This window comes from Rhinolophus hipposideros (genome assembly GCF_964194185.1).
Source record: "Rhinolophus hipposideros genome assembly, chromosome: 14".
Lineage (NCBI taxonomy): Eukaryota > Metazoa > Chordata > Mammalia > Chiroptera > Rhinolophidae > Rhinolophus > Rhinolophus hipposideros.
Window position 1 is genome coordinate 40,621,149 of NC_138060.1, and position 13,282 is coordinate 40,634,430.

General features: G+C 35.3%; 1 protein-coding gene across 1 annotated transcript in view; it reads right to left on the reverse strand.

Moving 5' to 3' along the window:
* Window positions 1–13,282, reverse strand: part of EFHB (EF-hand domain family member B) — a gene marked incomplete at its 5' end in the record, with an annotated part of 37,260 nt that overhangs the window by 17,928 nt on the left and 6,050 nt on the right. The window contains 5 exons of the mRNA XM_081072184.1: window positions 4,054–4,183; window positions 7,220–7,330; window positions 9,293–9,473; window positions 10,528–10,671; window positions 11,175–11,237. Of these exons, the coding sequence (XP_080928310.1) occupies window positions 4,054–4,183; window positions 7,220–7,330; window positions 9,293–9,473; window positions 10,528–10,671; window positions 11,175–11,237 (629 nt within the window). The remainder of the gene's footprint in view (window positions 1–4,053; window positions 4,184–7,219; window positions 7,331–9,292; window positions 9,474–10,527; window positions 10,672–11,174; window positions 11,238–13,282) is intronic.

The window sequence follows — 13,282 nt, forward strand, 5'->3', positions numbered from 1 at the left end:
TCAAATGTTTTTCAGTAAACAAAACCAAATTGCTAATATAATTATTATAAGTCTAACTTTCAAAATTGCTAAAAGAAAATTAAGCATCAAATAAGTAACTGATATAAACAAATAATTCACATCTAGTAAGCAAACATATGGAGAAATAATAATGTCTCTAGTAATCAAATAAAAAAACAAAGTGCCTCTTTTAACATAGTACATAAGCAAATATATATGGAGAGAGAGAGAGAGAGAGAGAGAGAGAGAGAGAGAGAGAGAGAGAGAGAGAGAGAATATCTAACATTGGCAAAAGGTATGGTAAAACACTTGTGCAAATTGCTATAATCCTTTTGGAAAAAATGTGGTAATATGATCCAAAAAGCATAAGAATGTTCATTACCTTTTATCAATATCTGGGAACCAATCATAAAAAGATAATGCACATAACAATTAAAAACATGAAAAAATTATATTTATAAAAATGTTTGTAGCCTCATTGACTATAATGGAAAAAAAGAAAAGAATCTAAATGTTCAATCATGAAGGATGATTATATTATGTCACATTAACAACAATACACTGCTTGCATTTTAAATGTTGGTTATTAAAAATACACAGCAATATAAAATTATTTTATGTTAAGTGAAAAAGGATATAAAATAGGATTGCACTCTGATTAAAGCTATGCAAAAATCTACACAGGAAGCCACATTAGAAAGAAATACATTAAAAAGAAAATAATGGTTGCATTAAAGTGACAGGATTATGGGTGATTTTATTTTGTTAATTTTCTGTAATATAATTGTGTTACTTCTATCATTGTGATTAAATGAATAAGATTTCTTTTGAGAACTGTAAAATTACAACACTACTATTTAATAACACTAAAATTAATAAATTCTCTATTGTTTTGCTAAGACTGAAAACAATGAACATAAAATTCTTAAACTGCATTTGCTTTTAAAACTATTTCCTGTACTATCGAAATCGCAAGCTGAATAAATTTCTGGAGAAGAGTGACACTCCGTGGAGAAACAAAAGATGAAATACAAAGTAATTCATCTCTTATTTCTTCTCTTACTTTCCATTAGTTTTCAAGAAGGAGAAATAAAAAGAACAATATGGGTAACGTCAGAATAAATCAGTGGCAGTTTACAGGCCATAATTTGAACAAAGTGAACAATCTAAAAACCAGCTCCAAAGGACATAATTAAGAACATGGAAGAATGATAAGTAAGGGTAAGGATTATAAATCATGGAGCCTAGGGTGGCTGGATAGCTCAGCTGGGTAGAGCTCAGTGCTCTTAACAACAAAGTTGCCGGTTCGATCCCAACTTGGGCCACTGTGAGCTGCGCCCTCCACAACTAGATTGAAACAACTACTTGACTTGGAGCTGATGGGTCCTGGAAAAATACACTTGAATAAATTAAAGTTAAAAAAGAAAAATCATGGAGCCTACTCTTTTCAGTCTAATAATGCCTGGATTATGTATGAGAGAATCAGGAAGAACATGAGAGGCCATGTATGTTCGAATATCAGTAACTGTAATGTCATTATACAACCGCACAGCATTCACTAACCAACTCAGAATAAAGTCCTTTGTGTCCCAGTGAATTTTTTTCATTCATATATAAACTTGCATGCAGACACACACATGCCTACCATTTGAAGATTCTGGTTCTTCAAACCAAAAGTCATAAACAGAATATAGACAGAGGTAGTTTTACAGAGGAAATATACCCCTTAAAAGAGTAAACCAAATTTATGTTAAAATAGTGCATATAAAAGTGAGGTGCTTTACGGTAAACAAACATGCTTAACTCCAAGTTTGTAATAGAAATCACACCAAAAAATGAAGTAGTGAGTTATTTTTAGAACTCAACAAACCAAAGCCATAAACGCCCTCTCTATTATTTTAGTAATAATTTCCCAATTAAGTTTCAAAACACAAAAAGTATGATCAAATAAAATACTTCCATAAGTGACTCTTTGGAGGTCCAGACAAGTTGGAGAGAAATATACCCTTGCATTTTGCCTGCTTTTATAAATTCAGTGGATTTTTATTGAGATATGATTAACATATAACAATGTACTAGTTTTAGGTTTACTCGGTGTATTTATCTATGACTATCCCAAATCTTTAATAAATATGTCCACACTGCTGTTAATTTCATATCTTTTATAAACTGATAACAGGTTTATATTGCTAAGTTTCATAATTAAACATATTTGTCATTTCCCTTTAAGTATCAATTTCTATATTACGTTTAATTATAAATAGCTATAGTCCATAAATATTTAAGTCATTTCTTCATGTTTTCTTTTGTGTATGGTATAACCACAATAATGATAAATTATTGAATATTTGCTATATGAGCTTTTCTTCTATATCTGAAAGAAAATTATCTCATTTGGGTTTACTATATTATCAGAATTTATTTTGTGTTTGTGTTTTACCATAGTTGTTTTGAATAATTCAAGTATCAGAAATTCATATAATAAAGGAGTGGAAGAGGGATAGAAATCATTATTTCAGGCCTGTAATCACAGAATGTAGTGCCTATGAACCTGGTACAGTGGCAGGCCAGCCTCTGGAGCCACATACTACCTGGGTTTCATTCCTACTCGTACTACTTCTTAGCTACACAATCTTGGGCAAATGATTTAATCACTCTGTACCTCAGTTTCTTCATCTGTAAAATGGAAAGGATAAAAATTATAGTACACCTGCCTCGTGGAGTTCTTGGTAGGATTAAAGTAATAATATATAAAATATTTAGCCCTTTTCCTCTATAACTGGGAACTGTTGTTATCACACGGACCAGAGAGGCAACTGAGTGAGGCAAGTTGGGTTGCACCCTGTGGGAATGCAAACTTGGTGTGCATGCTGGAGCTTGGAAACTGGAGGCCCAGTGCCTCCTTCAAAGACGACAGAGGACAAAACAAATCCCCTCCCACCACTGATATGTAGAAATATGTGCCCAGTATATTAGTTTCCTTTGGTTGCTGTAACAAATTACCACAAATTGGTGGCTTAATACAACAGAAATGTATCCTCTTACCCTTCTGGAGTCCAGAAGTCTGAAATCAAGCAAGGCCACATTCTCTCCAAAATTTCTAGGGGAGAATGTGTTCAGTGCTTCTTGCCACACTGGAGGCTGCAGCATTCTTGGCTTCCTTAGCTTAAGGCAGCATCATTCCAATCCCCTCCCCCATCTTCACTTCACCTTCTCCTCTATGTATCTTCTCTTCGGTCTCAAATCTCCCTGTGCCTTTCCCTTATAAGGACACTTGTCATTGGATTTAGGGCCCATCCAGAATGATCTCTTCATCTCAAGAGCCTTAATTTAATTACATTTACAAATACCCTTTTCCCAAATGAGGTAACATTTATAGGTTCTGGGAATTATCTGGACATATCTTTTGAGGGCCACTATTCAACCTACTAAAGCAGTATTTCCAATCTGAGTTTTTAAGCATAGTAGGTAATATGAATTTTTATGAGTAATCTCCCATTGTTTAAGGGTTGGCTTAGATAAAAACTATAACACAGGTAATGAAAAACTGAGGAATCTTAATGTAGTTTCCTAGGTAAGCAGTCATATACAGAATGAAGGTGTAAAAAGGTCATAGTTTACAAGAGTTAAGTCAGATACTTAGGTGCCCAAGTGACTGTTAAAGCTGAATGATAAATGACAGCTCAATTATATGTGACATCTTTGTAGATATTTGAAAGCCCATCATTTTTAAGAAACATAAACAGGGTTGATCCCATAGATTAAAAACATGCATATATGTCTTTATATTTGCTTGTAAAGGCACAAGGTAACTTTAGAATGATACATGTACTGCACACAGACACACACATAAAACAGTATCATGATTATCTCTGGGGAAACTTGACAATTTGGAAAGCATATTGCTGTATATCTTTTTCCAATAATTTTATGTTTGAATAATGTCAATACATTACCTCTTCAAAAAAATAAATTAAAAAAAATCAATTTTTCTTTAAGTTTGTATGTCAAATATCTAACCCTTGCCCCAGGGCACAATATAATTAAACTTACATTTGTAGTTCATGGAGCCAACATAAAGATTTTGCCGTGTTGCGTCCATCGTTAAAATGTGGTGTTGGAACCCCATACAAGTTAAACCTATGGAAACTTGATGGGTTATACTTTCGGTTCTTTGCTTCTCCTATGGGGAATAAAAAAGTGAAGACTTCGGACTTAAGCAACACAAATAACCTTATCTGGAAGGAAGCACATTATGTTCTCATTGACACTGAAAATGAGAGTGGAACAAAGAATGACACTGTAACAGTGCAGGGAACCGCACAGATTTGGCTACAGATGACAGAAGCATTCTCCCATGTTAGGTGGGAGACTGGTGGGACAAGAGTCTCTTGCGTTAATACCTGGAAAGTGAGTAGGGAAATGATGAAGGAGAAAGACAGGTATGAATGATGAAAAATGCAAGTCCAATTAATGTTACAGAAATCCTGCTGAATGGGGAGGAACTGCAATGCTTTGGGACCACAGCAGCCTTTTCCGCTATGCTAAGATCTGAGAGACTGATCTTTTGTACTTGCTCTCACTGAGATTTGGTGAGATCATCAGAACATGGTAACCTTTACATTTCATTAAAATCATTTAACTCACATTAGAAACATTCAAAGGGTGATTGAGGGCTGAGAACGCAATAGGGAGGTCTTTATATGTTTAAGATCTAATAGTGTAATTTTTTCTTTTCTAGTCATAATGTGGTATTAGTTTTCTATTTCTAGATAAGAAAATAAGACTGAAACTAGAGATCAGCTAAAAGGTGAAGGAATAATGGAGAAAATATATTCAGCATTACTAGTAACCCAAATAATGTAAATAAAAACAACTATGTGAAATCATAATTTGTCTCTCGGTTAAGTAAAAATAAAGAAGACTGGCACATCTTAATAATGGGGAGGATGTGGGGAAATGGAAATTCTCATACACTGTGGGTGTGAAGGCAAATTGGGGCAGCTCTCCAGGTGGATGATTTGACTCTAAGAGTGAAAATTTCAAATGCTCAGAAATCTAGAAATGTATCCTAAGGAAATAAATCATGTTCACAAGGATATATAAACAATATATTTTTGTAATACTGAAAAATACAATATTGATACATGAAAAGACAACCAAGATATTTCATACAATGGGGGAAACAAATAGAAAAAAATACAGTGGGGAGCAAAACACATATATACTCACATATGAATGACCAAAGAAAAACATCTATGAACGTATCATCTATGAAAGACTGGGAACTGTGAGAAATTTTCTTTGTATTTTATATATTTGTATGTAGCTTGCATTTTATAAAAGAAATATCTATTACCTTAGTAATGATTAAGCACATTTAAGAGAGGTTGTAGATATATATTTATTGTTACTGAATGGTGTCCTTGACATATTATTTCAAATAAAAAATTTTAAATGTATATAGTAGGTTCCCCAAAAGCATGGGAGAATATCATCACATTTAACTAAAGATTGCTAGCTCAGTAGACAGGGCGTTAGCAAGATGTTCAATACATAAACTGTAGTTATAGCTGGTGAATGGGATTTCAAGTTACATTTACCTTTCCTTCATTTTGTTCATATTTAAATTGTCCACTATTATGTAGTTTTATAATAAAAAATAAAGTACTTTCATTATGAGAAAAAAATAAAGACAATGTTTAAAAGATTGCATTCCATGACTTTTCAAGAGGCTAATGAAATGTTTGTAAAAATGAGCAAACGAAGGTAATTTCAGTCATGTTATATAGTACATTACAGCTCTTCTAAATATTTTAAAAAAGTATACTCGTTTTCCTCCAATTGTTAAATGCATATAAGATATCTCAATATATCGGTTGTGTGCGTATACATTAATGTATATATTCACTCATATGGTTCTTTTTAAAACAATTAAAAAGTATTGGATTATATTGCGCAATAGATGCTAAAATTTTTCAAAAAAAAATAAAAAACATATTTTTACAAGAGAGGAAGAGAGGACTAGAAGAAAGAAAAGAAGAAAGGGAGGGAGAGAGTCAGGGAAGTAGAGGGAGTGGAGATATGGAGAGCAGTCAAGGTTGTGAGAAGGAACGTGGTGACCAAGTGGGTGGAAGCAGTGGCAGGCAGAATGGGAGGGTAGAGATAATCTGAGTACTGGGATCACGTTAGAGAGTACAGGGAACCAGCAGAGACTGGTCATGAAAGAAGAGAATGGCAGATTCCAGACAGTGGAGCAATGAGCATAAGGGCAAGCCCCAGATATGAGTAAAAATTTAGGAGAAAGAGCACAGAGAAAGTGTGAAATGCCAGAGGGTGGTGGAGGAGAAAAAGTAAAGAAATAGAGAGGGAGCGAGGGAGAGCGGTCTTGAGCTACAGTCAAGGGAAAGTATTGCTTCTAGCTAATGAAGATTGAGTTCATGAATCATTTACAATTCATCAGCTTTCTCAGTACATATATCAGAGTCTAATTCTCAATCCTCTATTATTTCAAGATTCTATGTAACACTAACACTTAAGTTGTATTTTACAGCACTATAAAAATCCCATGCCTTTTAGTTGTGCTACAGAATAACTCTAGTAATAGGCTACTACTAGTCAAGATCGTTTGATAATAGTAATAATAATAGTAGTTTTTGACCCCTTACTACCTTCCAGGAACTATGGAAAGCATTTTGCAAGCATTTACTTAATCCTCACAATATTATTACCCCCATTTAAGAGATCAGAATAGATGATGACAGGATAAGTAAAATATCCAAGGTCTAAAAGATAGTAAACGAATGAGCTAGGATTTGAACTTGATATATCTGATACAAAATTTGTTCACTTGACCATCGTTCACTTGACCAATCACTATTCTTCATATAAAGCTAAGCACTTAGAATAATCCTGACATTTGAACAACAGTATTTTTTAAGCCTATAACTACTAAAACAAAATAACACTAACATTTAATCTTTGTTAGCTGTTTTTTTTCATTTTAATGATACATTTATTTCTACATTTTATAAAAAAATGTGTAAGGGTACGTGTTCTCAGCTACCAGGGTTTATGACCTTATAAAAATACATTATTATTTATTGATCACCTATTATATGCCAGGCACTTAACTTTATGAATGTTCTCTCTTTTATTCCTCTTTCCAAATCTGACAGTCCCGTATCCTCAGGCCTATTTTACACTGGAGGACACTTACCCACATAATAATCATTGTGAGAAACAATATACAGATCATGTCCTTTCTTTCCTTCTTTAAATACTTCTTCATAGGTTTTTGGTGGATTCACCACATCTCCAGCAGATATTTCTGAAAAAAGAATTAATGAAATAAGTTTTAGGGCATTTTTCATCTATATCTATCTATAACATTTAAATTGATTAGAACAAATGACAAACAAGATAAGCTGATCGCATAAGCCACACGAGCACCCAATGAGAACACAAGCCTATATAAATGAAGACACATCAAGAAAGACAGGACATAGTCCAGGTGTCACTACTCTAAGGACCCTCATTTGACCTGGCTCACTCCATAGAATTATGAAGAACATCAGAACTCTGGATCAGTTAACCATTTAGGTTGCCCTGAGCCATGTTCCAAGCCTGGTTAAATTCCTGATTCTGAAAAATCTCTAGACAATTCTGATTTTAGTTTGCTCCAGACTTCTCAAGATGATCTAAAGCAAATCTGAATCACAAGTCAGTTTCAGAAACCCTGATGTTCTGTGGAATAGCCTTGGTGCAAATTTTGGCAGGTGTAGACTGGAACTGTTTTGATCTGAATATCCATCTTCAAAGTAGCCAAAAGTGCCAGAAAAATCACTGGAATCAGGAAGAAGTTCTTCTTCCTACTGGTCCCAAACCTAGAGCTATAACGTGTTTGTTTAACAGCTGTTTTTTCAGGACTTGTAGCCCCCAGTTTTGTATACAGTGAGTTATTGTTTTCACTGTTTTACGTAATGATTTTTAAATATAATTCCATTTATAATTTCACACTTCTCTTTCACCTAACATGTTTTCTTCCTTTTGGACTTTCTGCCAAGAATTAACGTCTGTAAACAGGACAGCAGAAGATGGTCCTACTCAAAATAATCCTGTAAAGCAGTACTTCTTTTTAGTATATAAACCAATATACCTATTAATACACAGACACACATTTTGGAACATTCTTTCTATTATATATTTAAGTGAAGTATACCTAGACAGTGTTTTCCTTCTTAAATGCACTAATCCTAGAAGCAATTATGATATATTACTATAATGCTGTAATGCCATGTCTACATAAATACATTTACGAATCCATTAAAAATAAAAAAATATGTTATCTGTTCTAAAATACATTTTTCCACATTTGAAATTTTAACTTTAGATCTGATAAAATAAAACACAATTGTTGATTTTGCATTCCAAGAGAGAGACAGATACAATTTATCTCCAGGGTGGATGTTACTATGTTAAGAAAAATAATCTAATGGACTTTTGGTGAAAAAAAGATAAAGTTCCTGGAGCAGAGCCTTAATAATGGGTGCAGAAAGACATAGAAAAGCAAATTCCTCTCCAGAATAAACAAAGATGGAATTTGAGGTCTCTGTAAACCCCGGGAGATGGGGTAGAGACCTGAAAAGGAAAGTAGGAGACAATGAGAAAGGTGTAAAGTAAAGCACCCGACAACATGGCAGGAGGCTGGGCTTCAGAAGAAACAACGGCCTGTAACCAATTCAATCATACGTTGTTTGTTGAAAGATGTGCTCCACTCCCTCTCAAAATGAGAGTGCGAGTCTGCTCTATACACTGCCTATGTCTGTTTAATATTCGGGTGGACACAGGGTCTGCATGAATGGAGGACGGTGTGCAGCATTTACCAAACTTATTTGTTCTGAGGTCTACTTTATGAAACAGTTTCATAACAAGTTAAGAGTTACGAACACATCAGAAGCATTGGTGTAAATAAAACCCACCAACGAATGTCCAGGGAGAAGGGATTGCAGCCTCCACAGCTGGCACCAGTGTCAACTGTCCTGAGTCGTTCCAGTCTTCACATCATCTCTATTATGCTCACAGAATCTCCAAAACCTGAATTTTTACTGCCTGGAACACACAAACTCCAAGGATTCTGGGTCTAAAAGTAACATTTTTGCTATGATCCCATCCTTCATTCTGCAGTCGTCATAGGCACCACCACCAAACACCATACCAACAGGACATTTAATGCTATTTTCTAAGAAGACTTATTTTACCAGCCCTCCCCACTCCTTAGTTTTTCTACTACCTCTGATGACTGTTCTCCCAAATGTCGTACTGAGTACATCCAGGCCTCTCGGTAATCCCGGCGTTTGATCATGAGATGTGCCTAATGGTGCTCGTTGATTGCTAAAATATATCGATTCCTTTTTATCTTTAATTTTCTGTTGAAATGATGTGATAGGCTGTGGGTTTATCAATACCTTTGCCTAAAGAAATCACACAAAGCACAGATATAAGACCAAAAAAAGTAAACATCTGAAAGCTGAAATTCTAATCAATAGCTGGAAAGAAGAAAATATAATTGTAGAAAACGTTGGTTTTGCTCATCTTCAATATGAACTATAAGAATTGGGACTATGAAGCTTAAACCAGCCTACACGTGACCTTTCAAAGACGTTAAAAGATTTCTAAGGTCAAATATATGGTGATGGAAAGAGAACTGACTCTGGGTGGTGAACACACAATGGGATTTATAGATGATGTAATACAGAATTGTACACCTGAAATTATGTAATTTCATTAACAATTGTCACCCCAATAAATAAATTTAAAAAAAAAGATTTCAAAGGGGCTAAAAGGTATATGAAAGGAGCTCCCAGGTTATTGACTCCAATATTCCAGAAAAGTGGGAATGAATGACAAGCGCAAGAACTATATGATTTCCACAAGCTTTCTTCTGAACCTAGACTGTTCACTCAATGAACAGCAGGTAACACTCAGGCCCGCCTGCACTCAGTGTATATACCTAAGCACTCTGTAGTGCCCAAGAACAATAATCACAGAGCCTTTGTGGTCGGCTCTGTTCCCTAACAAAGCCTGACAGCATTTCTCCTTACTGTCAGCAAATGGAGTGAATTTGGCTTTTATTATCTGAGGGGAAACATCTAGTTTGTGGCTTAAAACATTAATTTTCCTACACTCTTTTGGCTGCCACTTCTTGGATTTATTTTTTTTCACAGCTCAAGATTAAAGGTGGGGGCTGGCCAGTTAGCTCAATTGGTTAGAGCATGGTGCTCATAGTAACACCATGGTTGCCGGTTCCCTGCATGGGCCACTGAGAGCTGCGCCTTCCTTAAAAAAAATATGAATAAATAAATAAATAAATAAATAAATAAATAAATAAATAATAAAGAAAATGTTGTTAAAAAAGATTAAGGGTGGGAATGAGATTGAAACTAATGGTTTCACTAATATCTCATTTGTGCATTTTCACCTTTGTAAGTTCGTAATGAACAAGGAATAAAAAACAAAAGAAATTACCGGTATTGAAGTTTTAGATTTTATTCCATGTGTCCAATAAGGTGCGATTTGAGGATCATTTGCTCTGCCATAAAATACTCTTTTAGCTCCGGGAGGAGGATATCTGAAGTTGAAAAATTTTTTTGCTTCAGGTGGAGTAATTAACTACAAAGAGTGAGACAAGAACGTAGAATTATTAAGTAAAGATTTTAAAATATTAGGACTGATCTACGCTAATCAATGAACACCCTTCACTGCATGAGTATAGTAAGCACATGGGGACTTACAGCTCCAAATAATGAAACTTCCTGAAATTTGGGGGGTTTTTTAATGGAAATAAATAATGTATTTTAAAAGTTATACATACTGAGAAAACACACAGAGGGTACCCAGGTTAGAAAGTATACCATAAATGATTATTTCCTGTTGAAATAAATGGAATCCCCTGTAGTGATTTTATAGAGCTGAAAATTGTAGATCTGGAATTTTCACGTCCATGGACAACATCGATAGAAGACCTCCAAATTGTAAAGAATCCAAATCCACATCCAATGTATTCAATTTATACAACTGATAAGGCACGTTGAGCGTTTTCTATTTTCTAATGTTCACATGCAAGGTAAAAACACAAATGCACATAAACACAAATGCATGTTGAAAATGCTCACCCTGGGAAGTTTTTCAGTCAAGCAAGTTGCAACTCTGTATCCAACTGGAATAACTTTCCCTGCCTAAGGGTGGAAAAAAGCACAAAATGATCATTGTCAGGTAGAGAGGGAGCATTTTAAAGAAAATACTTTATTTCAAATTTGGCTTAAGCTCCTAATGCCACAAAGTTACTTTCAACTACTTTAACACAATTAAGGGAAAAAGTAAGAAGAAATTGCAAATCTAAAAAACCTTGATACATAATATAAATACTAAGTACTAAGTATAGTATATACTAACTACACGTTTTCACAGTGCTCCCATTGTAATCCAATTGCAGGACCTCTGTGACAAGCTGAGGGATGCAACTTTCAGAAATAATCTTGTCATCGTTCACAGGTTAATTATTGGTTGTCCTATCAGTACAATGGGAATATGGCTGCATTCAAGCTAAATGCAAGCTAAAATGTTAACCATCTACCTTATTACGGGCATTATTACTGCGAGGAAACTGTCTTTACTTGCTATTTATTCAATCATTCATGCATTTATATCAGTATGGGCTCATGGATTTCTATTTATTCAATGCTTCAAGTATAACAGTTCGGACCACTGGGAGCCCCTTCAAGCTTGTTTCTATGTCTCTTTGACATATCTGCATTATTCTTTGACAATTTCCTTTTTGGCTCTCAAAGGTGATCCAAGTTCATATTGTATTGCACTAGTCTTAGTCAAACATTGCTCCAAAGAGTGCTGATTCCTTTTAATAGAGAATGGTATTTAGTAATCAAGACCTGTGTTTTGGGGTTCTCATTGCTACTAGATAAACATTGTTCCTGGGTCCTCTTAGAAGACAAGAGTTAGTTACATGCCCCCACACTGGCATCTACAAGGTCAGACAATTAGGTTCGCGAACTCATCCTAGAAAAAGTGCTACATATCTCATTGCTTGAATATCACTATGGTCACCTTCAAAGTACTCCCCTTGGGAAGCTGTGCACCGATGCCAGTGCCTAGTCCACCCTTCAAAGCAATTTGGGAACTCTTTTTCTGGAATGGCCATCAGAGCTGTCATCAGATTACCCTTGATGTCCTGAATGCCATCCAAATGTCTTCCTTTCAGTATTTCCTTTATCTTCGGGTAAAGAAAGAAGTCATTGGGGGCCAGATCAGGTGAGTAGGGTGGGTATTCCAGTAGAGTTATTTGTTTACTGGCTAAAAACTCCCTCATAGACAGTGTCGTGTGAGCTGATACATTGTCGTGATGCAAGAGCCATGAAATGTTGGTGAAAAGTTCAGGTCGCCTAACTTTTAAATGCAGCCTTTTCAGCACTTCCAAATAGTAAACTTGATTAACTGTCTAGTTGGTACAAATTCATAATGAACAATCCCTTTGATATCAAAAAAGGTTAGCAACATCGTTGCAACAAATTCCCGAACTTAATTGTCAGACCTCGTATACCAATTCTAAAACATTCTGTTTAGTTAAATGTGTATAGATACATATATATGGATTCTGACATGGATTCTGACATGGTAAGGGTAGAGGTAGAGGTAAGGGTAGAACTAGAGATAGAAATAAATTAATACTGGGAGTCTCCACCAATACCTTCAATTATAATCCAACATGACAGGATTCCTTCTACCCTTCTTCTCCTATTTGTAACTTCTTTTCTCCATCAGTGGGAAACCTGACTTCTAAATATATTTACTTATCTGTTCAGGCCCTCCGCATGTAACCCAATTCCACTGCACTGACCACTTCTTTGAGCAGTTCCTAACCACACCAGTGCCACTTCATGTGGCCACCTCCTCATCAGCCCCCAATATTAGAGCTTTCAGTAACCAAGTACTTCTCTCACTTCTCATACAACTGGTTCTCAGGATTCAAATCGACTTACAACACCATTTTTAGTTGCTGAAGTCCCACCCACCCACAATCATGCCACTTTTTTAATCTCCAAGCGCAGTGTGAGCCAACAATAATGATCCCATCTCTCCCAATGGCCTTTGGCCAAGATCTGTGTTTTACACATAGATATCCCTAATTCTGAATATCTTAGAGACAAAGTTAGGTGTGATATCATCATTTTCTTTCTGCCCAGGAGGCCCTGAACCCATTATACAA